Source organism: Cetorhinus maximus, chromosome 9, assembly GCF_964194155.1.
Source record: "Cetorhinus maximus chromosome 9, sCetMax3.hap1.1, whole genome shotgun sequence".
Taxonomy (NCBI): domain Eukaryota; kingdom Metazoa; phylum Chordata; class Chondrichthyes; order Lamniformes; family Cetorhinidae; genus Cetorhinus; species Cetorhinus maximus.
In genome coordinates, this window is record NC_135887.1 from 26,870,278 (window position 1) to 26,895,593 (window position 25,316).

The 25,316-nt window shown below is 49.0% G+C and overlaps 1 protein-coding gene across 1 annotated transcript in view; it reads left to right on the forward strand.

Annotated features, from left to right (window-relative positions):
* Window positions 1–383: 383 nt before the first annotated feature.
* The window catches only part of adora2b (adenosine A2b receptor), a 58,604-nt gene continuing 33,671 nt past the window's right edge, over window positions 384–25,316 (forward strand). Inside the window, exon 1 of the mRNA XM_078548377.1 lies at window positions 384–772. Coding sequence (XP_078404503.1) covers window positions 447–772 — 326 coding nt within the window. The 5' untranslated portion in view covers window positions 384–446. The remainder of the gene's footprint in view (window positions 773–25,316) is intronic.

Genomic DNA, 25,316 nt, shown 5'->3' on the forward strand with positions numbered 1-25,316 from the left:
GAGAGGAGGGGAGGGAGGGGGAGAGAAAGGAGGGAGGGGGAGAGGAGGAGAGGAGAGGGGGAGAGAAAGGAGGGAGGGGGAGAGAAAGGAGGGAGGGGGAGAGAAAGGAGGGAGGAGGAGAGGAGAGGGGGAGAGAAAGGAGGGAGGGGGAGAGGGGGAGAGAAAGGAGGGCGGGGGAGAGGAGAGGGGGAGAGAAAGGAGGGAGGGGGAGAGAAAGGAGGGAGGGGGAGAGGGGGAGAGAAAGGAGGGAGGAGGAGAGGAGAGGGGGAGAGAAAGGAGGGAGGGGGAGAGGAGGGGAGGTGAGGGGGAGAGGAGGGGAGGTGAGGGGGAGGGAGGGAGGGGGCAGCCGGGCTGAGTTTCCAGCTCTTCACTGGGACTCCGGGTGCCGGGTCCGGTGTCCCGATGGCCGCCTCTGGCTGCGGGGACAGTGAGCGCTGAGCTGGGATATGGAGATTAACCCGCTTTATATCACCCTGGAGCTGCTGATTGCTGTGCTCGCCATCCTGGGCAATGTGCTGGTTTGCTGGGCTGTGTCTACCAACAAGAACCTGAAGACCACCACTAACTATTTCCTGGTCTCTCTGGCTGTGGCTGACATCGCGGTCGGAGCTTTCGCCATCCCCTTCGCCATCCTCATCAGCATCGGGATGAACACCGGCTTCCACGGCTGCCTCTTCCTAGTTTGCTTCGTCCTGGTCCTGACCCAGAGCTCAATCTTCAGCCTCCTGGCTGTAGCAATCGACAGGTACCTGTCAGTCAGCATCCACCTCAGGTAGGAACGGGTTAAAAGCAGTGTGTGTTGGGAGAGGAACTATAACAGGACAGTCTGCACTAACACCCGGGACAGATCCGGCACAGAGTACAAGAGCAAGAAGATTATGTTGAACTTATTTAGGACACTAGTTCGACCTCAGCTGGAGTATTGTGTTCAGTTCTGGGTGCTGAACTTTAGGAAGGTTGTGAAGGCATTGGAGAGAATCCAGAACAGATACACCAGAATGTTTCCTGGGATGAGGAACTTCAGTTATAAAGGTAGATTGGAGAAGTTAGGACTGTTTTCCTTCGGAAAAAAAAGGCGGCTGAGAGGAGATTTAATAGAGCTATTCAAAATCATGAGGGGTCTGGACAGAGTAGATAGGGAGAAGCTGATCCCACTCGTCAACGGATGGAGAATGAGCGGGCGCAGATTTTAAAGTAATTGGCAAAAGAAGAAATAGCAACACTAGAAAAAAACCTTTTCATGCAGCGAGTGGTTAGGGTCTGGAATGCACAGCCTGAGGGTGTGGTGGGGGCAGGTTCAACTGAAGCATTCAAAAGGGAATTAGAATGTTATCTGAAAAGGAAGAATGTGCAGGGTTACGGGCAGAAAGTGGAAGAATGTCACCAGGTGAGTTGGTCATTTGGAGAGTCGGTGCAGACACAATGGGCCGAATGGCCTCCTTCTGCATTGTAACAATTCTGTGATTCTGTGTGATTCAGAAAACACATTCCAGATCACAACAACTTGCTGTGTAAAAAAAAAAAACTCCTTTCTCCTCTCTGGTTCTTTTGCCAATCATCTTAAGTCTGTGTCCTCTGGTTTCCAATCCTCCCGCCACTGGAAACGGTTTCTCTTTATTTACTCTATCAAAGCATTAACAATTTTCAACACCTCTGTCAAATCTCTGCTCTGAGGAGAACAATCCAGCTTCTCCAATCTTGCCACTCATTCTAGTAACTCTCTTCCACACCCTCTCCAAGGCCTTGACATCCTTCCTAAAGTGTGATGCCAGAATTGGACACAGTACTTCAGTTGATGCCTAACCAGTGTTTTATAAAGGTTTAGCATTAACTCTGTTGCTTTTGTCCTCTATTCTTCTGTTAATAAAGTGAAGGATCGCATTTGCTTTTTTTTAACAGCCTTCCCAAGCTGCCCTGTCACCTTCAATTATTTGTATACATATAGCCCCAGGTTTCTCTGTTCCTGCACCTCCTTTACAATTGTACCTTTTAGTTTATATTGCCTCCTTATTTGTCTCCTAAAATGTATCAATTCGCACTTCTCTGCATTAAATGTCATTTGTCTACCCACTTCACATTACTTCCAAATTGTGTGTATTCTACAATCTTTGAAATTATACACTGCGTACCCATGTCCAAGTCATTAATATGTCAAAAGAAGGATTGGCCCCAACACTGACCCCTAGGGATAGCACCGTGTACTTCGCTCCAATCTGAAAATCAGCCATTCATCCTCACTGTCTGCTTTCTGTCCTTGAAACAACATTCTATGCATGCTGCCATGATCCCTTTGATCCTACAGGCCTTAATTTTGCTAACAAATTTATTATGTGATACTTTGTCAAATGCCTTGAAACTCCATATGCATCAGCCCCACTACCCCTCAACCACATTCTCCATTATTCATGAAATAACCCAATCATGTTAATCAAACACAATTTGTCTTTAACAAATCTGTGCTTTCACTTAATTTTATCCCAGATTATTGTCTCTAAAAGTTAGCCCACCACTGACATTAGGCTAACTGGCCTATAGCTACCAAGTTTATCCCTCTTCCCCTTTTGGTGCATAGTGTTTGCAGTCTTCTGGGACCTCTCCCATATCCAAGGATGACTGAACGATTGCAACCAAAGACACCGCAATATACACCCTTACTTCCCTCAGTATCCTAGGATGAGTCCCGTCCAGACCGGGTGATTTTTCCATTTTGAGGACTGTCAAGTTTTTAAGTACTTCCTCTTGATCTATTATTTATCCCATCCAATACTACTGCAGTCTCCTTTACCTTAAAATCAGTTGCATTCTCTTCACCAGCAAAGACAGATACAAAGTACTCATTAAGTATCTCAACCATGCCTTCTGCCTTCACAAGGATACCTCTTGTTTGATCACGAATCATCCCTAGTCTTCTTTTGACTACCCTTTTATTATTTAATCTAGACTAGCTGCTGATCTATTCTCATACTCTCTCTTTGTCCTTAGTCCCTTTTTTACATCTCCTCTGTACTTTCCATTTTCTGTTTTTCTGCTGAATTGTGAACATTATATTTGTCATTTGCCTCCTTTTTCTGTCCCTTTTCAATCTGTATATGACGAGTCTTCTCTTCTGTTCTGTTGAGGAATGTAAAGGAGCCTCACCCCCAGAGATAGGAGCACTATTGAAATCTGAAATTGATTTGGGATTCATAACCCTTGTTGAGAGAGCAATGGCTTCTTTGACAAAAATGAAGAAAGCAAGTTTAATGCAGGCAGACTTAGCAAAAGAGGCAATGTGGAGTTCTATTTGAGGTAGACTATGTGTGACTCCAGACCCACAGCAATGTGGTTGACTCTTAACTGCCCTCTGAAATGGCCTAGCAAGCCACTTAGTTCAAGGGCAGTTAGGGATGGGCAACAAATGCTGGCCTTGCCAGCGACACCCACAGCCCATCAAAGAATTAAAAAAAAACTTACCCCAGCCCCTGTCGGTGTTTCTTCTCTTCATGAGCATATTTTGATCCCAGTTCTGCTCTGTTCCTGTCTATTTATTCCACTTTCCTTCAGCAACATTCTAAGCTCTTAAATGCTGACAGGGCTTCTGCTTCAATCACCAACTCTGGTAGTGCATTTCACAGCCTCACAGCTCTCATTTAGTTAATCTTATATCTATGTCCCTTCAGTCAATATCTCTTAAACATTACAGCCAGTCTCTTCCTATAAATCCTGCCTTATCCCTTCATAATTTTAATTATCAATTCACTCTGGAATTTTCCGTGCTTATAATAAAAACAACCTCAATATTTCAAGAGGAAAGAACTGAGGATGCTGGAAATCTGAAATAAAAACAAAAATGCAGAAATACTTAGCAAGTCAGGCAGCATCTATAGAGGGAGAAACAGAGTTAATGTTTCAAGACTGTGACCTTTCATCATATGAATGTCATAGACCTGAAAGGTTAACTTTGTTTCACTCTCCACAGATGCTGCCTGGCATGTTGATGTTTTCCTTCAAATTCATGTGGGAAAGTGGGAAGGATGTAGAGGAATAAACCTGCAAGGAAATTACAGAGGGGTGCAGAAAGTATAGAGTAGTTGTAATGGAGGACTTTAATTATCCAAATATAGGCTGGGATAGTAGTGGTGTAAAGGACAGAGAGGGCAAGAGTTCCCAGAATTTCAGGAGAATTTTCTACAACAGTATGTGTTCAGTCCAATGAGAAAGGAGGCATTACCAGACCTGTTTTTTGGGAATGAGGTGAGCGAAATGGATCAAATGTCAGTCAGGGATCATTGTATAAGGTTTGGTTGGCTGTGGAAAAGGACAAGGAACAATCCAGAATAAGGATAATTAACTGGGGGAAACCCAACTTCAAAGGGGTAAAAATAGGTCTGATCCAGATAAATTGAAGGTTGGCAGGCAAGACTGTAAATGAACAATGGGTTACCTTTTAAAGAATAGAGAGTTCAGGCACAGTCAAGGTATATTCCCACGACGGGAAAAGGTAGTGAAAACAAATCCAGAGCTCCCTGGATGACAAAAGAGATAGAGATTAGGTTGGAAGAAGAAAAAGTGTGCTTATGAAAGATGTCAGGTGGATAATACAAGAACCAGATTGAATATAGAAGGTTCAGAGGGGAATTGAAAAAGCAAATAAAGCAAAGAGAGTATGAGAAGAGCCTGGCAACTAACATAAAAGGGAATCTAAAGTCTTCTATAGGCATATACATGGTGAAAGGGTGGTATAAGGAGGATTAGGGGATTTACGCATGGAGGCAGGTAGCATGGCTGAGGCATTAAATGAATACTTTGCATCTGTCTTTATCAAGGAAGAAGATACTGCCCAGGTTATGGTGAAAAAGTGGGTAGTTGAGACACTTGAAGGGTTTAAAATTGATCAGGAGGATGTATTGGATAGACTGTCTGTGCTTAAAGATGATAAGGCACCAGGACCAGATAAGATGCATCCAAGGAAACTGAGGGGAGTGAGAGTGGAAATTGTGGAGGCACTGGCCATAGTTTTCCAATCCTCCCTCGATACAGGGGTGGTGCCAGAGGAATGGAGAATTGCAAATGTTACACCCTTGTTCAAAAAAGGGTGTAAAGATAAGCCCAGCAACTACAGGCCTGTCAGTTTAACCTCGGTGGTGGGGAAGCTTCTAGAAACAATAATTCTGGTCAAAATTAACAACCACTTGGGCAAATACTGGTTAATTAGGGACAGCCAGCATGGGTTTGTTAAGGGCACATCATGTTTAACTAACCTGCTGGAGTTTTTTTGAAGAGGTAACGGAAAGGGTTAATGAGGACAATGCTGTTAATGTGGTATACATGGACTTTCAAAAGGCATTTGATAAACTGCCGCACAATGAACCTGTGACCAAAGTTAATGCTCATGGAATAAAAGGGACAGTAGCAACATGGATGTGAAATTGGCTGAGTAATAGGAAACAGAGAGTAATGGTCAATGGATATTTTTCGGGCTGGAGGAAGGTTTGTGGCGTTCCCCAGGGGTCGGTATTTGGACACTTGCTTTTCCTGATATATATTAATGACCTAGACCTTGGTGCACAGGGCACAATTTCAAAGTTTGTGGATGATATGAAACTTGGAAGTATTGTGAACTGTTAGGATGACAGTGTAGCACTTCAAGAGGACATGGACAAGTTGGTGGAATGAGCAAACATGTGGCAGGTGAAATTTAATGTGGAGAAGTGTGAAGTGATTCATTTTGGTAGAAAGAACATGGACAGACAATATAAAATAAAGGGTACAATTCGAAAGTGGGTGTGGAGCAGAGGGTCCTGGCTGTACATTTGCAGAAATCATTGAAGGTGGCAAGACTGGTTGAGAAAGCGGTTAATAAAGCAGACAAGTATCCTAGGCTTTATTAATAGGAGCAATGAGTATAAAAGCAAGGAAGTATATAAAACCTGTATAAACATTGGTTCAGCCTCAACTGGAGTATTGTTCAGTTCTGGGCACTGCACTTTAGGAAGGATATGAAGGCATTGGAGAGGGTGCAGAAAAAATTCACGAGAATGGTTCCAGGGATGAGAAACTTCAGTTACATGGGTAGATTGGAGAAGCTGGGACTGTTTTCCTTAGAGGAGAGAAGGTTGGGAGGAGATTTGATAGAGGTATTAAAAATCATGAGGGGTCTGAACAGAGTAGATGGGGAGAAACTGTTCCCATTGGTGGAAGGATCAAGAACCAGAGGGCACAGATATAAGGTAATTGGCAAAAGAAGCAATGGCGACATGAGGAAAATGTTTTTATGCAGCGAGTGGTTAGGGTCTGGAATGCACAGCCTAAGAGTGTGGTGGAGACAGGTTCCATCGAGGAATTCAAGAGGGCATTGGACTATTATCGGAAAAAGAAGAATGTGCAGGGCTAGAGGGAGAAGGTGGGGGAGTGGCACTAAGTAAATTGCTCCTTCAGACAACTAGCACAGACACAATGGGCTAAATGGGCCATCTTGTGATTCCTTATATTTCCTCATATCAAGCAGCATCCTAGTCAATCTGCATTGTATCCTCTCTATGGCCTCAACATCCTATGGTGTGGACCCAAAACTGTCAAAGTCTCCAACATGTCGAGATTGAAATAAAACTTCCATTAGCCCATCAAAGGGCGCAAATAGTCTAAAGATGTCGGGATTGAGCCAGTGCACATTAGCCAGTGCACAATGAGAGGGAGGAGGTGAGTTTATTGAGGATATTGAACTAAGAGAGAGAAAAGTTCTATTTCTGTATTGTCTTTGACAGCCCCTGGATGTCCCAAAGTGCTTTACAGATAGTGAAGTACTTTTGAAGGGTGCTCATTATCATAATATAGGAAGTGTTAATGAATGTAGCTGTCAGTCACTAATGTAAATGATGAATAAGGAATAAGAGAGAGAATGATGGTGCTGATAAACCGTGATCAACTGAAGCCCACCAGTTGGAGAAGAAACGACATAATGTAGAATCTGCAGGTTAGCTGTATGGTCTATTTCAGACTAGGGGATGGTTTCCTGAGTGTTCTGTCACACTAATATTTCAGTATGCTCCATTCTTTCTCAGTCCAGTGCTTTTTCCTGGCTGTGTCCCAGTCATTAGCTGCCTGCTCGTGAGCTCCAGTGTTGCAGATGTGGAAGTGCGTATGGAAAGTACACATCATCTTGTTCAAAATTTACGACTAATTGTAGACTTGGGGCCAATTGTTGCTTTTGTTTTGCACCCTTACCATCAGAAGCCAGTCCACCTATAGAGGATAGAAGTGATATTTCCCTCCCTAACATGGAAAACTGAGTCAATTTGAAATCTTAATACCCTCCGATGAGAGCGTTGATTGGACACAGTATTGGAATCTATAATTTTTTTAGTGTCTATGGCTCTGTTATTGACTCCCTAAATCATTAGCGGAAGGTCAGTACTTTGCTACCTTCAGTTGCTCTAGTTTTTTTGCCTGCAGTGGAAGCATCAGGGTAGAATTCTGTGGGGGATATGCCAGGAGATCAGTGGAGAAAGAAGTAAACAGTATTCCCTGGCCCAGTGGGGATAGTTTTTCATGGCTATGGCTCCCCATCCCTGACATCGTCCTGGTGAATCCACACTGTCCATGCTCCGTGTCTTTAATGTCCTTTCTATAATGGAGCCCAAAATTGCACCCAGTAAAATGACTAGCTATGGGTCGAGAATAGAAACTTGGGGAAAGAAAACAGGAGAATGGTGTTCCCTGTGGACGGACATGTATTTATCAGAGTAGGAATCTGCCATTTCTAAAGTGTTAAGGATAACATTTCTGGTAAGCAGAAAAAGCCTGTAACAGAAGAAATTGGTGTATTTCCCAAATGGATTGGAAACATTTGGACAGGGTGTGGAGCTGGGGACTGTCACAGTAAATCAAAAGCTATACATAAAAACGTAATTAGTACAGCAGTGAGGTTACCTCAAGTGATACAAATTGCTGTATTCACCCGATACTTAAACAGGAGCGTTTCAGGGGCCCAGGTAACTTCCTACGGCAAGGGGGACAACATCGTCCTCACCATCACCGTCACCGTCATCCTCACCCTCACCGTCATCCTCACCCTCACCGTCAACCTCACTGCCACCCTCACTGTCACCGTCACCCTCACCCTCACCGTCATCCTCACCCTCACCGTCATCCTCACCCTCACCGTCATCCTCACCCTCACCGTCAACCTCACTGCCACCCTCACTGTCACCGTCACCCTCACCCTCACTCTCACCGTCACCCTCACCGTCACCCTCACCCTCACCGTCACCCTCACCGTTACCCTCACCGTCACCCTCACTCTCACTCTCTCGCTCTCTCGCTCTCTCGCTCTCTCGCTCTTTCGCTCTCACTCTCACTCTCACTCTCACTCTCACTCTCACTCTCACTCTCACTCACTCTCACTCTCACTCTCACTATCTCACTTTCTCTATCTCACTCTCACTCTCACTCTCACCCTCACAGGAGGTTGCCAACCCTAGGATTGGCCTGGAGTCTCCAGGAATTGAAGATCAATCTCCAGGACACTGCTGTGAGCAACCCTGGAGAAAAATCATCAGGATATTAAAATAGTTTGGGTTTTTTTTGTCATTTCTCTTTGAACATTTCTCTTTACCAGATATAAAAATTTTGAAAATGGGGAAAAAACAAGGCTGTTGGGCCAACAGTCAAGCATTATCTAATTGGGTAATGAGTCTTCTTGCATTCCAATTGACGTAGGAAGGCAGTGCGTTACAAGGATGGATGTATTGGCCGATGAGTGGCTGGGGCATTGGAGCAGGTCCTGGTGATGAAGCCTCCAGGAATATATTTAATCACAGTTGGAAACCCTGCCAGCACCCTCACTGTCAGCAACCCTTAACATCATCCTCCCCCTCACTGACCCTCTCATCTCACCGCCCCCCCCTGTACCAACACCATCACCCTCACTGTCACCAACACCCTCACCGTCACCAACACCCTCACCGTCACCAACACCCTCACCGTCACCAACACCCTCATCGTCACCAACACCCTCACCTTCAGCAAAACCCCCAATGACCCTCTCACTGTCAGCAACACCCTCACCATCACAAACACCGTCACCGCTCCCCTCACCGTCACCAACACCCTCACCGCCCCTCACCAACGCCGTCACTGCCCCCCTCACTGTCACCAACACTGTCACTGCCCCCGTCATCAACACCCTCATCGCCCCCTCACCAACACTCTCATTGCCCCCCTCACTGCCATCAACACAGTCACTGCCCCCCTCACCGTCACCAACACCGTCACTGCCCCTCTCACCAACACCGTCACCGCCCTCCTCACCATTACCAACACCCTCATCGCCCCCTCACAATCACCGTCACTGCCCCCCTCACTGTCACCAACACCCTCACCGCCCCCACACCATTACCAACACCCTCATCGCCCCCTCACCATCACCGTCACTGCCCCCCTCACTGTCACCAACACCCTCATCGCCCCCTCACTGTCACGAACACTGTCACTGCCCCCCTCACTGTCACCAACACCGTCACTGCCCCCCTCATTGTCACCAACACCCTCACTGCCCCCTCACCAACACCGTCACCGCCCCCTCACTGTCACCAACACCGTCCCTGTCCCCCTCACTGTCACCAACACCGTCACTGCCCCCTCATTGTCACCAACACCCTCACTGCCCCCTCACCAACACTGTCACTGCCCCCCTCATTGTCACCAACACCCTCACCGCCCCCTCACCAACACCGTCACTGCCCCCCTCACTGTCACCAGCACCGTCACTGTCCCCCTCACCGTCACTAACACCGTTACTGCCCCCCTCACTGTCACCAACACCGTCACTGTCCCCCTCACCGTCACTAACACCGTCACTGCCCCCCTCACTGTCACCAACACCGTCACTGCCCCCTCATTGTCACCAACACCTTCACTGCCCCCTCACCAACACCGTCACCGCCCCCCCTCACTGTCACCAACACCGTCCCTGTCCCCCTCACTGTCACCAATGCCCTCACTGTCACCAACACTGTCACCAACACCCTCACTGTCACCAACACCGTCACTGCCCCCCTCATTGTCACCAACATCCTCAGCGCCCCCTCACCAACACCGTCACTGCCCCCCTCACTGTCACCAACACCGTCACTGCCCCCCTCACTGTCACCAACACCCTCACTGTCACCAACACCGTCACTGCCCCCCTCATTGTCACCAACACCCTCACTGCCCCCTCACCAACACCCTCATTGCCCCCGCACTGTCACGAACACTGTCACTGCCCCCCTCACTGTCACCAACACCGTCACTGCCCCCCTCATTGTCACCAACACCCTCACTGCCCCCTCACCAACACCGTCACCGCCCCCTCACTGTCACCAACACCGTCCCTGTCCCACTCACTGTCACCAACACCGTCCCTGTCCCCCTCACTGTCACCAACACCATCACTGCCCCCCTCATTGTCACCAACACCCTGACTGCCCCCTCACCAACACCGTCACTGCCCCCCTCACTGTCACCAACACCGTCCCTGTCCCCCTCACTGTCACCAACACCGTCCCTGTCCCCCTCACTGTCACCAACACCGTCCCTGTCCCCCTCATTGTCACCAACACCCTCACTGCCCCCTCACTGTCACCAACACCGTCACTGCCCCCTCACTGTCACCAACACCGTCACTGCCCCCTCATTGTCACCAACACCCTCACTGCCCCCCTCACTGTCACCAACACCGTCACTGCCCCCTCATTGTCACCAACACCCTCACTGCCCCCTCACCAACACCGTCACCGCCCCCCTCACTGTCACCAACACCGTCCCTGTCCCCCTCACTGTCACCAACACCCTCACTGTCACCAACACTGTCACCAACACCCTCACTGTCACCAACACCGTCACTGCCCCCCTCATTGTCACCAACACCCTCAGCGCCCCCTCACCAACACCGTCACTGCCCCCCTCACTGTTACCAACACCGTCGCTGCCCCCCTCACTGTCACCAACACCGTCACTGCCCCCCTCACTGTCACCAACACCCTCACTGTCACCAACACCGTCACTGCCCCCCTCATTGTCACCAACACCCTCACTGCCCCCTCACCAACACCCTCATCGCCCCCGCACTGTCACGAACACCGTCACTGCCCCCCTCACTGTCACCAACACCGTCACTGCCCCCCTCATTGTCACCAACACCCTCACTGCCCCCTCACCAACACCGTCACCGCCCCCTCACTGTCACCAACACCGTCCCTGTCCCCCTCACTGTCACCAACACCGTCCCTGTCCCCCTCACTGTCATCAACACCATCACTGCCCCCCTCATTGTCACCAACACCCTGACTGCCCCCTCACCAACACCGTCACTGCCCCCCTCACTGTCACCAACACCGTCCCTGTCCCCCTCACTGTCACCAACACCGTCCCTGTCCCCCTCACTGTCACCAACACCGTCCCTGTCCCCCTCATTGTCACCAACACCCTCACTGCCCCCTCACTGTCACCAACACCGTCACTGCCCCCTCACTGTCACCAACACCGTCACTGCCCCCCTCACTGTCACCAACACCGTCACTGCCCCCTCATGGTCACCAACACCCTCACTGCCCCCTCACCAACACCGTCACCGCCCCCCTCACCGTCACCAACACCGTCACCGCCCCCCTCACCGTCACCAACACCCTCACTGCCCCCTCACCATTACCAACACCCTCACCGCCCCTTCACCATCACCGTCACTGCCCCCTCACTGTCATGAACACCGTCACTGCCCCTCTCACTGTCACCAACACCGTCACTGCCCCCCTCACTGTCACCAACACCCTCACCAACACCGTCACTGCCCCCCTCACCATCACCAACACCCTCACCGCTCCCTTCGCTATCACCAGCACCCTCATCGCTCCCCTCACCGCCACCAACACCCTCACCGCCCCCTCACCATTACCAACACCCTCACCATCCCCCTCACTGTCACCAACACCATCACTGCCCCCCTCACCATCACCAACACCCTCACCGGCCCCTCAGCGTCACGAACACCGTCACTGCCCCCCTCACCGTCACTAAAACCCTTACCGCACCCCCTCACCGTCACCAACCTCCGCCACCGTCAGTTTGCCTTTCACTTTTTTGGAAGCTGACTCCTATTTGTTTTTATTTTCGCTTTAAAATATTCAACAATACAAATATTTAAACATATGAATGAGGAGGAGTAGGCCATTCAACCCCTCTAGCGTTCTCCTTCAGTTGATAAGATCATGGCTGATCTGATTGTGGCCTCAACTCTACTTTCCTGTCTACCCCCTGTAACCCTTTGACTCCCTTGTCAGTCAAGAGTCTATCTAACTCAGCCTTAAAAGTATTCAATGACCCAATCCCCACTCCTCTCTGGGGCAGAGAAGTCCACAGACTAACAACCCTGAGAGAAAAAAGTTCTCATCTTCATCTTAAGTGGGAGATCCCTTATTTTTAAACTATGTTCCCTAGTTCTAGTCTCTCCCACAAGGGGAGACATCCTCTCTGCAACCCTGTCAAGTCCTCTCAGGATCTTATATGTTTCAATAAGATCACCACTCATTGTTCTAAACTCCAGTGGATACAGACCCAGCCTGGCCAACCTTTCCCCGTAAGATAATCTCCCCTTCATCCCAGGCATCGTTAAAGTAAACTTTCTCTGAACTGTTTCTAATGCAATTATATCCTTTCTTTAGTAAGGAGACCAAAACTGTACACAGTGCTCCAGGTGTGATCTAAGTAAGGCCCTGTACAGCTGTAGCAAAACTTCCCAACTTTTATATTCCATTCCCCTTGGGATAAATGACAACATTCCATTTCTCTTCCTCATCACTTGCTGTACCTGTGTACTAACCTGTTGTGATTCATGTACCAGGACACCCAGAACTCTCTGTATCTCAGGTTTCTGCAATCTCTCTCCATTTAAATAATATGCTTTTTTTTTATTCTTCCTGCCAAAATGGACAAGTTAATATTTTCCCACTTTATACTCTATCTATAAAATTTTTGCCCACTCACTTAACCTGTCAAAATCCCTTTGTATACTCTTTATGTCTTCCCCACAACTTACTCTCTTACCTATCTTTGTGTCAGCAGCAAAGTTAGCTACTATACATTCAGTCTCTTCATCCAAGTCATTGATATATACTGCAAATCGCTAAGGCTCCAGCACTAGTCCCTGTGGCACTCCACTAGATACAGCTTGTTATCCTGAAAAAGATCCTTTTATCCCTACTCTCTGCTTCCTGTTAGCTAACCAATCCTTTATCCGTGTTAATATGTTACCCCCTACACCACAAGCTCTTATTTTGTTTAGTAGCCTTTGATGTGGCACCTTATCAAATGCCTTTTGGAAATCCAAGTACATCACATCTACAGGTTCCCCTTTATCCACATTTCTTGTTACTTCCTTAAAGAACTCTAATAAATTAGTCAAACATGATTTCCCTTTTACAAAACCATATTGACGGTGCCTGATTGCATTAAGATTTTTTAAGTGCTCTGCCATATCCTCAATAATACATTCTAGCAATTTCCCTGTAACAGATGTTAGGCTAACTGGGCTGTAGTTTCCTGCTTTTTGTCTCCCTCCTTTCTTGAATAGAGGAATTAGATTTGCTATTTTCCAATCTGATGGGACCGTACCAGAATCCAAGGAATTTTGGAAGATTATAACCAATGCATCTACTATCTCAGCAGCCACTTATTTTAAGACCCTAGGGTGAAGTCCATCAGATCCTGGGGATCTTTTAGTTCCAATAATTCTCTCAGTCCCCTTTCCCGGGTGATTGTAATTGTTTGTAGTTTCTCCCTCCCTTTCACCTCTTTATTTACAACTACTTCTAGGATGTTATTTGTGTCTTCTATAGTGAAGACAGACACAAACAATCTGTTCATTTTTCTTTCATGCACTTAAAAGATGTGGGCATCGCTGGCTAGGCCAGCATTCATTGCCCATTCCTAATTGCCCTTGAGAAGGTGGTGGTGAGCTGCCTTCTTGAACTGCTGCAGTCCATGTGGTGTAGGTACACCCACAGTGCTGTTAGGGAGGGAGTACCAGGAGTTTGACCCAGCGACAGTGAAGGAACGGTGATATATTTCCTAGTCAGGATGGTGAGTGGCTTGGAGGGGAACTTCCAGGTGGTGGTGTTTCCATGTATTTGCTGCCCTTGTCTTTCTAGATGGTAGTGGTTGTGGGTTTGGAAGGTGCTGTCTAAGGAGTAACCCCCAGGATGTTGATAGTGGGGGATTCAGTGATGGTAATGCCATTGAATGTCACGGAGCGATGTTTAGATTCTCTTTCGTTGGACATGGTCATTGCCTGACACTTGTGTGGCGTGAATGTTACTTGCCACTTGTCAGCCCAAGTCTGGATATTGTCCAGGTCTTGCTGCATATTGACATGGACTGCTTCAGTATCTGAGTAGTCGCACTGGAGGGTGTGCAGAGGAGATTCACCAGGATGTTGCCTGGGATGAAACATTTAAGTTATGAAAAGAGGTTGGATAGACTTGGGTTGTTTTCATTGGAGCAGAGAAGACTGAGGGGTGACCTGATTGAGGTGTACAAGATTATGAGGGGCATGGACAGGGTGGATAGGGAGCAGCTGTTCCCCTTAGTTGAAGGGTCAGTCACGAGGGGACGTAAATTCAAAGTGAGGGGCAGGAGGTTTAGGGGGGAAGTGAGGAAAAACCTTTTTACCCAGAGGGTGGTGACGGTCTGGAATGCACTGCCTGGGAGGGTGGTGGAGGCAGGTTGCCTCACATCCTTTAAAAAGTACCTGGATGAGCACTTGGCACATCATAACATTCAAGGCTATGGGCCAAGTGCTGGTAAATGGGATTAGGTAGGTAGGTCAGGTGTTTCTCACGTGTCGGTGCAGACGCGATGGGCTGAAGCGCCTCTTTTGCACTGTGTGATTCTGTGAATGGTGCTGAACATTGTGCAATCATCAGCGAACATCCCCACTTCTGTCTTTATGTTGGAAGGAAGGTCATTGGTGAAGCAGCTGAAGATGCTTGGGCCTAGAACACTACCCTGAGGTGATGTCCTGGAGCTGAGATGACTGACCTCCAACAACCACAACCATCTCCTTTGTGCTAGGTATGATGCCAACCAGCGGAGAGTGTTCCCCGATTCCCATTGACTCCAGTTTTGCTGGGGCTCCTTGATGTCACACTGGGTCAAATGCAGCCTTGATGTCAAGGGCAGTCACTCTCACCTCACCTCGTGAGTTCAGCACTTTTGTCCATGTTTGAACCAAGGCTGTAATAAGGTCAGGAACTGTGTGACCCTGGCGGAACCCAAACTGAGCATCGATGAGCAGGTTATTGCTAAGCAACTGCCGCTTGATAGCACTGTTGATGAACCCTTCAATTACTTTACCTGATGATCGAGAGAAGACTGATGGGGCAGTAATTGGCTGGGTTGGATTTGTCCTGCTTTTTGTGTACAGGACATACCTGGGCAATTTTCCACATAGCTGGATAGATGCCAGTGTTGTAGCTGTACTGGAACAGCTTGGCTAGGAGCCCTGCAAATTCTGGAGCACAAGTCTTCAGTACTATTGCCAGAATATTGTCAGGGCCCATAGCCTTTTCAGTATCCAGTGCCTTCAGCCATTTCTTGATATCACATGGAGTGAATCGAATTGGCTGAAGACTGGCATCTGTGATGCTGGGGACCTCTGGAAGAGGCCAAGATGGATCATCCACTCGGCACTTCTGGCTGAAGATTGTTGCAAATGCTTCAGCCTTATCTTTTGTGCTGATGTTCTGGGCTCTTCCATCATTGAGGATGGGGATATTTGTGGAGCCTCCTCCTCCAGTGAGTTGTTTAATTATCCACCACCATTCATGACTGGATGTGGCAGAACTGCAGAGCTTAGATCTGATCCATTGGTTGTGGAATTGCTTAGCTCGGTCTATCACTTGCTGCTTATGTTGTTTGGCACGCAAGTAGTCCTGTGTTATAGCTTCACCAGGTTGACACCTCATTTTTAGGTATACCTGGTGCTGCTCCTGGCATGTCCTTCTGCACTCTTCATTGAACCAGGGTTGATCCCTTGCTTGGTGGTAATGGTAGAGTGGAGGATATGCTGGGCCATGAGGTTACAGATTGTGCTCGAGTACAATTCTGCTGCTGCTGATGGCCCACAGTGCCTCATGGATGCCCAGTTTGAGCTGTCAGATCCGTTTGAAATCTATCCCAATTAGCATGGTGGTAGTGCCACACAACGCGATGGAGGGTATCCTCAATGGGTTTTCGTCTCCACAAGGATTTTGCGTTGGTCACTCCTTCTGATATTGTCAAGGACAGATGCATCTGTGGCAGGCAGGTTGGTGAGGATGAGGTCAAGTATGTTTTTCCCTCTTATTGGTTCCCTTACCACCTGCCGCAGATCAGGTCTAGCAGCTATGTCATTTAGGACTCAGCCAACTTGGTTAGTAGCAGTGCTACTGAGCCACTCTTGGTGATGGACATTGAAGTCCCCCACCCAGAGTACATTCTGTGCCCTTGCCACCCTCAGTGCTTCCTCCAAGTGGTGTTCAACATGCAGGAGTACTGATTTATCAACTGGTTCATCAGCTGAGGGAGGGCAGTATGTAGTAATCAAGGAGGTTTCCTTGCCCATGTTTGACTTGATGCCATGAGACTTCATGGGGTCCAGAGTTGATGTTGAGGACTCCCAGGGCAACTCCCTCCCGACTGTATCCCACTGTGTCACCACCTCTGCTGGCCTGTCCTGCCGGTGGGACTGGACATACCCAGGGATGGTGAAGGCGGTGTCTGGGACATTATCTGTGAGGTATGATTCTGTGTGGATGACTATGTCAGGCTGTTGCTTGACTAGTCTGTGAGACAGCTCTCCTATAGAACCATAGAAAAGTTACGGTGCAGAAAGAGGCCAATAAGCCCATCGTGTCTGTGTCGGCCAGAAAAAGATGAAAAAGAAACTAGCCGCTCATTTTAATCCCATTTTCCAACCCCTGGTCCGTAGCCTTGCAGGTTACAGCACTTCAGATGCAGATCCAGGTACCTTTTAAATGAGTTGAGTGTTTCAGCCTCAACCACCAACTTAGGCAGTGAATCCCAGATGCCCACCACCCTCTGGGAGAAAAAGATTTTCCTCATGTCCCCTCTAATCCTTCTACCAATCACCTTAAATCTATGCCCCCTGGTAATTGACCCCTCAGCTAGGGGGAACAAGTCTTTCCTGTCTACCCTATCAGGGCCCCTCATAATTTTGTGCACCTCAATTAGGTCACCCCTCAGCCTCCTCTGTTCATAGCTGCAATTTCCAAGTCCTGGCAACATTCTTGTAAATCTCCTCTATACTCTCTCCAGAGCAATTCTGTCCTTCCTGTAATGTGGTGACCAGAACTGTAAACAAAACTCCAGCTGTGGCCTAACCAGCATTTTATACAGTTCCATCATTACATCCCTGCTCTTGTATTCTATACCTCATCCAATAAAGGAAAGCATTCCATATGCTTTCTTGACCACCTGTCCTGCCACCTTCAAGGACCTGTGGACATGCACTCCAAGGTCTCTCACTTCCTCAACTCTTCTCAATAACTTCCCGTTTATTGAGTATTCCCTTGCTTTGTTTGCCCTCCCCAAATGCATCACCTCACATTTTTCCAGATTGAATTCCATTTGCCATTTCTCCGCCCACTCATCCAAACCATTGATACCATTCTTAAGTCGACAACTATCCTCTTTATTATCAACTATACAGCCAATTTTTGTGTCATCTGCAAATTTCCCAACCATACCTCCCACATTTAAGTCTAAATCATTAATATATACAACAAACAGCAAAGGCCCCAACACTGAGTCCTGTGGAACCCCACTGGAAACCGTTTTCCATTCGCATCCATCCATCCAAACCAAAAACATCCATCGACCATTATCCTGTGTTTCCTGTCACTGAGCCAATTTTGGATCCAACCTGCCACCTTCCCCTGTATCCCATGAGACCTCATATTCCTGACCAGTCTGCCGTGGGACCTTGTCAAGTGCCTTACTAAAACCCATGTAGACAATATCCACTGCACTACCCTCATCAATCCTCCTTGTTACTGCCTCAAAAAACTTTATTAAGTTAGTTGGGCCTGTTACGTGCTGACTAAAAAAGTTCTTTTGAATACAGTTCAAGAATTTTGCATCCTCTGTGCCCTTTACACTGTTTGTATCCCAATTGATATTTGGGTAGTTGAAGTCCCCAATGATTACTGCCCTATTGTTTTCGCACTCAGAAATCTGTCTACATATTTGCTCTTGTAACTCCCTTCCACTATTTGGGAGTCTATAGTACATTCCTAGTAGTATGGCTGCCCCTTTTTTATTTCTGAGCTCAACCCATATGGCCTCATTTGATGCTTCATTTAGTATATCATCCTTCCTCAACGCTGTAATTGATTCTTTAACCAATAATGCCACAGCCCCACCTTTTTTATCCCCTCTCTATCCTGCCTGAAAATTATATATCCAGGGATGTTGAACTGCCATTTTTGTCCCTCCTTAAGCCAAGTTTCCATAATAGCGGTGATATCATACTGCCACGTGTCTATCTGTGCCCTCAGCTCATCAGCTTTATTTACTATGTTCCTGGCATTTACATATATGCCTTTTAACACTGCCAAATTCCTGTGCTGTACACTATTCAATCTGTGTTGCTTCTGTCTTTCAGAGTCACTGATTCTCCATCTCCTGTTCCCTGCTCTGAATTTGCCCTCAGGTTCCCACCCCACTGCCAATCTAGTTTAAACTCTACCCCAACAGCACAAGCAAATCTCCCTGCGAGGGTATTCGTCCCAGTCCTGTTCAGGTGTAGACCATCCATTTTGTACAGGTCCCACCTTCCCCAGAACCGGTCTCAATGCCCCAGAAATCTGATGCACTCTCTCCTACATCAGCTTTCCAGCCACATTTATTCACTCAATTCTCCTATTTCTATACTCGCTTGCACGTGGAACTGGGAGTAATCCTGAGATTACTGCTTTACAGGTCCTGCTTTTCAATCTCCTTCCTAGTTCCCTGAAATCCCCATTCCTACCTAAGTCATTGGTATCAAGGTGGACCACGACCTCTGGCTGATCCCCCTCTCCCAGAAGAATGCCCTGCAGCTGCTCCGTGACATCCTTGACCCTGGCGCCAAGGAGGCAACATACCATCTTGGAATCATGTCTACAGGCACAGAAACTCCTGTCTGTTCCCCTAATTAACAAATCCCCTATTATTACCGCTCTTCCCCTCCTTCCCTGCATCCCCCCCCCCACCGTACAGCAGAGCTGCCTGTGGTGCCACAAACTTGGCTCTGACTGCACTCCTCCGAGGAACCAACGCCCTCACCAGTATCCAAAACGGAAAGCCAATTGGTGAGCGGGACCTCGGGATTCTTGCACTACCTGCCTAATTTTCTTGGACTGCCTGGCAGTCACCCATTCTCTTTCTGCCTCCAGGCTCCTAAGCTGCAGTGTGACCACCTCTCTGAACGTGCTATCCATGTGGCGCTCATCCTCAAGGATGCACCACAGTGACTCCAGCCACTGCTCGAGCTCCGAAAACCGGTGCTCAAGTTTCTGCAGCTGGTGATACTTCCTGCACATGTGGTCATCTAGAACAATGGTAGCGTGCACAACTTCCCACGTTACAGGACATGCATTCCACACGACCAAGCTGTCCTGCGCTTGGTCACGGCTTCAATTTACTTTCCTTGCGTTAACTTTACTTTATTTTGATTTACTTATGTAACTTTATTTTACCTGGCCTTGACTTAACTTTATTTCCCTATTGCTTGTGTTTCTTACTTAAATGTAAGTAGCCCCCTCTTTTAAAAAGAATGTGTTTTTCTAATTCTCAGCTACTTGATGACACTTCCTAACAGCAGTTTCTCACCAACCAATGAATTTATGTTTCTCCTGTGAAGTTAGGTGCTAGGTGCTGCAGACTGCCTGGCTCAGAGTCCTCCTCTCACATTCTCCCCTAGGTGCTGCTGACTGCCTGTTCCAGGTTCCTCCTCTCCTTTTTGGCACCAGCCCCCAGATGTTAGCAAGGAGGACTTTGCAGGGTTGGGTTTGCCATTGTCATTTCCAGTGCCTAGGTCAATGCAACTGAGTGGCTTACTAGGCCATTTCAGAGGGCATTCAAGAGTCAACCACATTGCTGTGGGTCTGCAGTCACATGTAGGCCAGACCAGGTAAGGACAGCAGATTTCCTTCCCTAAAGGACATTAGTGAACCAGATGTGTTTTTACAACAATCAACACTGGTTTCATGGTTATGATCAGACTCCTAATTCCAGATGTTTATTGAATTCAAATTCCCACCATCTACCATTGTGGGATTCGAACCCAGGTCCCCAAAGCATTACCCTGGGTCTCTGGATTACTAGCCCAGTGACAATACCACTACGCCATTGCTTCCACCATTTCCTTATTTCCCATTATTAATTCCCTCGACTCACTTGGTGGAGGACCCACACTCACTTTATTTACTCTTTTTCTTTTTAAATATAGACATTGCATTTCTCATTATTTTGTTGCCATGGGAACACTGGAAGTAAACATTTATAGAGAAGATGCTGAGAGTCAGCAGGTGCAGGGCATCCTCGGGTTTTCTGTGAGAACAGTTTCGGCTTCAGTCACTGTGTCAGGTTAACTGTAGTGAATCCTAGTTCATTCCCAGAGCTGTGTTCAGACTGTGCACTCATCAAGCGACATATTATCAAGTTCCAGGCACTCTCCCAGTGAGACTAGTTGAGAGAAGTATATATATTCTGAAGATAGAAAGGTCAGTCACTGTGCATTGTGGTTATGATGGAGGGAGGAGAGGAGGGAGCAAGGCAGCGAAAGTAAAGGTGGGAGTTACAGCACTGGCTAAAACTGCAAGTTTGTTGTTGGGTAGGGTAATTTCGCAGAGTACACACAGTGCATCACTCAGTTCCAGGACAGCCTGTAACTTTGCTGAGGCTAGTTACACTTCAATTTCTGTAGCCAGTCAGGGGAGTTAACTTTATTGATGCACGAGAGAGTCCTTGGGTTAAAAAGGCTGAATTCCGTGTGGGACTGAACATAAGAACAGGACTGATTGTAACATTGGGAGGAATTTTCCGTGCCCGTTGGTGTTGGGCGTGTTTGACAGCATGAGCGGACAATATGGCAAGAAGGCAAAAAATTGTTGTGAAACCAGTTTGCAATTGTCCACTCTGCCTGTCAATGGCGGGCAGCGCTTCCCACTGCGTTGGACGTCGGGAACTTCATTGTAATACATCTGCATATCATTATAAGCCCAGTTCACTGGAATTATACCCCCCAACACTGGATCACCCGAGCACATCAATGTGGTTGCGCACTGTCGTGTTTCACAACAGCATTGAAAAGGCGAGCACCTGGCGAGCTATACTTCAGGGGGACTCGGAGGTGAGTGCACCGTGACGTTGTGCAGCGCTCGTGAGGGTCGCCTGTTTGACTTCAAGGAAGAGGCACCGTGCATTCAGGTGAGGGCACAGGCAAGTCGCCTTTTCCCACTGGCTGGCAGTGTGATGCCCGGGCAAGGGCTGCCCTGCGGTTGATTGTAGTGCAAAGCACGTGCGGTGTAGGGTGAAGGGAAGCGGCCACACATTAAGGAAACCTTGTATAAAGTGAACATTCCTCCACAGCTGATACAGTTCAGGTGCAGCTACATTGACATGCTTGGAGTCGGGCCTCTAGCTTAACTGCCCACTCAAGCAACGTAGAGGCCTGAAAGTGCCACCAAGTGCCCCAGAGCTTTTCACCCCTCGGGCACAAACTGCAAACTAATGAGTGTTTTAGTGGACTGCGGAACAATTGTATGACTGGGCACTTTGTACAATCTCCTTGCAAAAGTTGGCCATGGAGCAGTCACTGGTGGAGGCGCTTACAGCCCCTTGCAATGTCATCATCCCGGTTTGGACCAGTCTCCCCCATGGTTCAATCTAACAGTGCAGCTTTGCAGTGTGGGTTAGGAGAATGCCTGTGCCTGAGCTGAGAGCACAACATGCAGCTCAATGGGCAAAGCTGCCGCCAATCGGTCAGGTGGAATGGGGCAGAGGAAGGTGGGGTTTCAGGCAGCCATGCAGCGCACTAAACTCTGGCCATCCAAATGGTGGCCAGTACTCTCTGGGATGCGTTAAGGGGCCTTTAACTAAGAGAGGTTCTTAGAAGACCCATGCTAACCCACACTTCTCTTTCTTTCACCCTGCAGGAGGGGTATCTCAGGAGCACATCAGGAGCATGGAGCCAGGTGAACTAGCTGTCTGCCTCATGGCTTACAGAGAGCGGAGATGAAGGAGAAGAGATCAATGGAGGCGCCAAGCAGGGCAGAGAGAGGGAGCGGCACCCTCAGGAAGAAGGGGCAGCTGGGGCTCCTGCACACGCTGCTGAAGAGCCACAGCAAGCCGTCGCTGGTTGGCGCCTAGCTAGACCCAGGGTCTATAGACGCCGCCTATCACTCCAGCAGATGACTGAGAACCAGTGTCGCCGAAGACTGCGCATATCTAGGGAACTGGTCGGTCACATCTGCCAGCTGCTGCAGGATTTGGTGCCACAGGGACATGGAGGGCATCCACTGCCAGTGGCTGTGAAAGTGACAACGGCGCTCAATTTTTACACCAGTGGCTCCTTTTAGGGCTCCACAGGTGACCTCTGTGGGATATCACAAGCCACCACACACAAGTGCAACCATGAGGTCACAGATGCCACCTTTGCGAGGGCACACAACTTTGTGCATTTCGCCCGGGACCAAGAGAGCCAGGATGCAAGAGCGCTGGGATTTGCCCAGATCTAGGGTTTCCCACAGGTGCAGGGTGCCATTGATTGCACTCACATGGCGCTCAGATCTCCATGGCAACAAGCGATCAACTATGTCAACCGCAAGGGCTTCCATTCCTGAATGTGCAGCTGGTGTGCAACCACCACAAATGCATCCTGCAGGTCTGCGCACGATTCCCGGGGAGTGTCCACAACTCCTACATTCTCAGTCGGTCTCAGATCCCTGACATCTTCCAGGGTCCACAGAGGCTGCAGGATTGGCTCCTCGTGGATAAGGGCTACCCACAGAGGCCGTGGCTGATGCAGTGGCCTCAGACTGCAGCAGAGTGAAGGTACAGCGAGGCACATGCTGAAACTCACACCTTGGTGGAGCAGACCATCGAGATGCTGAAAATGAGAGACCGGTCTGGTGGAGCCCTGCAATACAGTCCACAGAGGGTGTCACACATCGTCATCACTTGCTGTGCCCTTCACAACCTGGCACTGCAACAGGGAGAGATGCTGGCTGAGGAGGAGATGGAGGAGCTGGACATCTCCTCCAATGAGGAGGACGTCTGCTCATCAGAACAAGGAGCCATAGGCAGGGTGGCATTCTTGGGAGTTTATTTACAATAGAGAACATTATGTACAAGTGATTAACACCCATGCCCAGGCTGTGCAACGACATCTTAATTTTCCTATCCACAGAGGAGGTGGAGGCAGCCTGCTGACTGCGATGCCCTGTCTGTGATGACCTTGGCGGGCGTCCTCTGGCGGGCCGAGGCCTGGAGGACCCCGGCCTGCTTTCGGGGTCCTGCTGTGTGGCAGCGGCACTCTTCTCAGCCTGTGGAGCTGGAGCTGCTGAGGTCACAGGAAGAGGGGTTTCGGATGGGCCAGACACTCCCGGAGTCACCTGGGTGGATGGCCCTGGGTGTGCACCTGCTGATCCTCCACCCTATGGGTGCCCGGGGGCCCCAGGCCGACTCATTGTGGAGAAGTGGAAGCTGGAGTGAGATTGAGCTGCCTGGCACCCCTCTTGCGTACACACTGTTGGAGGCCAATTATGGCATCAGCGATGGAGTTAAGCCTGTGCAGCAGTGCAGGGACGACGTCCTGGACTAAGGTCTCTATGGTGACCGCCATCCTGCCAGTGTTGACCTCAGTGCATTGCAAGGCCGGCACTATCACCTCAGAGTGAAGGTGGACAGACTCCTCCATCATGCATTGCAATCTGAGGAGTGCAGCGGACATCCCTTCCTGATGTTCCCGAGCTTACCTTTGCAGCTCCAGAAACTGTGATATGACCGAGTCCAGAGGCTCGTCATCTGACTCAGACTCAGCAACGTTCTGGCCTCCAGCAGTCCTCCGAGTGCCGGGGACCTGGGAAATCCCTGCCTCCGCCTGCTGTGGATCAGACAGTGCGATGTGCTCACCAGATTGTGATCCCGAGGCTACTCTAAAGCTAGGTCCCACCGAGGCGTGTCTCTGTGCTGGTGGGAGGTGTGGGTGAGCGCTGTGACGGGGTTTCAGGGAGGGTGCCTTCAGATTCCTCTTCAGAGGTTTCTTCAGGGCTTGATTGGAGGCTCTGGGTCATGGACTCTGTCTGCTGTTTGGAAGATGTGCCTGTGAAAGCAAGGGGAGATAATTAGTGCATGGCAGTGGGCTGTGAAACAGGACACATCACTCACAGGTTGTCTGATGGATGTTGCACTGCTGGATCCTCACTTGGTAGAGCAGTGCCAACCTCACCATCAGCACAGGACCGGTCCCGGTCATCACCAGCCAGCTGGATGGCTCTGTTTTCAAAGTTCGTGAGGAACTTGATTTCAGACATTCCTCTGCCAGTCTGCGACCTCTCCCTCCTGTTGTGTGCCAGCTTGCCTTAGGGATGGAGAGAGTGTAAGAAGGATGTCTGCCAGGCGAGATGATAAGTATGCCTGGTATATGTGGGTAGTGAGTGGTCCCATGGACAGGATGAGGACAGTGACGGTGAGTGTGAGAGAGTGAATGGTGATGTCCCTTGCACTGGCAGTGAGTGAGGGCCCTGTGGGTGTGTGATGGGTTTGTGAGTGTGTGAGTTGCGAGTGATGAGAAGAGCGACTTACCCTGGCGGAACGGAGGAGATCATTCATCCTCTTGTGGCACTGGGTGGCTGTCCTCTTTTGCAGGGCATTGGCACTGACCACCACTGCCACCGCCTCCCATGCCGGATTGGTGATGTTGCTGCCCTTCCTGTGGCCAGAGCAGGGGTAGGGGAAATCACGGCAGCCTCCAGTGCATCCAAAGATGCTTGAGGGCCGTGTCATTAAACTGGGGGGGCTGCAGTCTTCTTGTCTTCTGTGTAGCAGTCCTGGGCTGGAAGCACTGAGAGGTGTGCGCACGGCTGCACTTTAAAGATGGCGCCCAGCGTGATGAAGCGGGGAGGTGATGACGTGGCGGGTGAATGAGAGCCCGCCCACCATGGAAACAATGTATTCCCAGGGATTGCATGATTAATGAGGCGGGATTGGGATGATACGGTGTGAAAAGCCGCCATTGTGGCCAGCAGGCAAAACGTCCT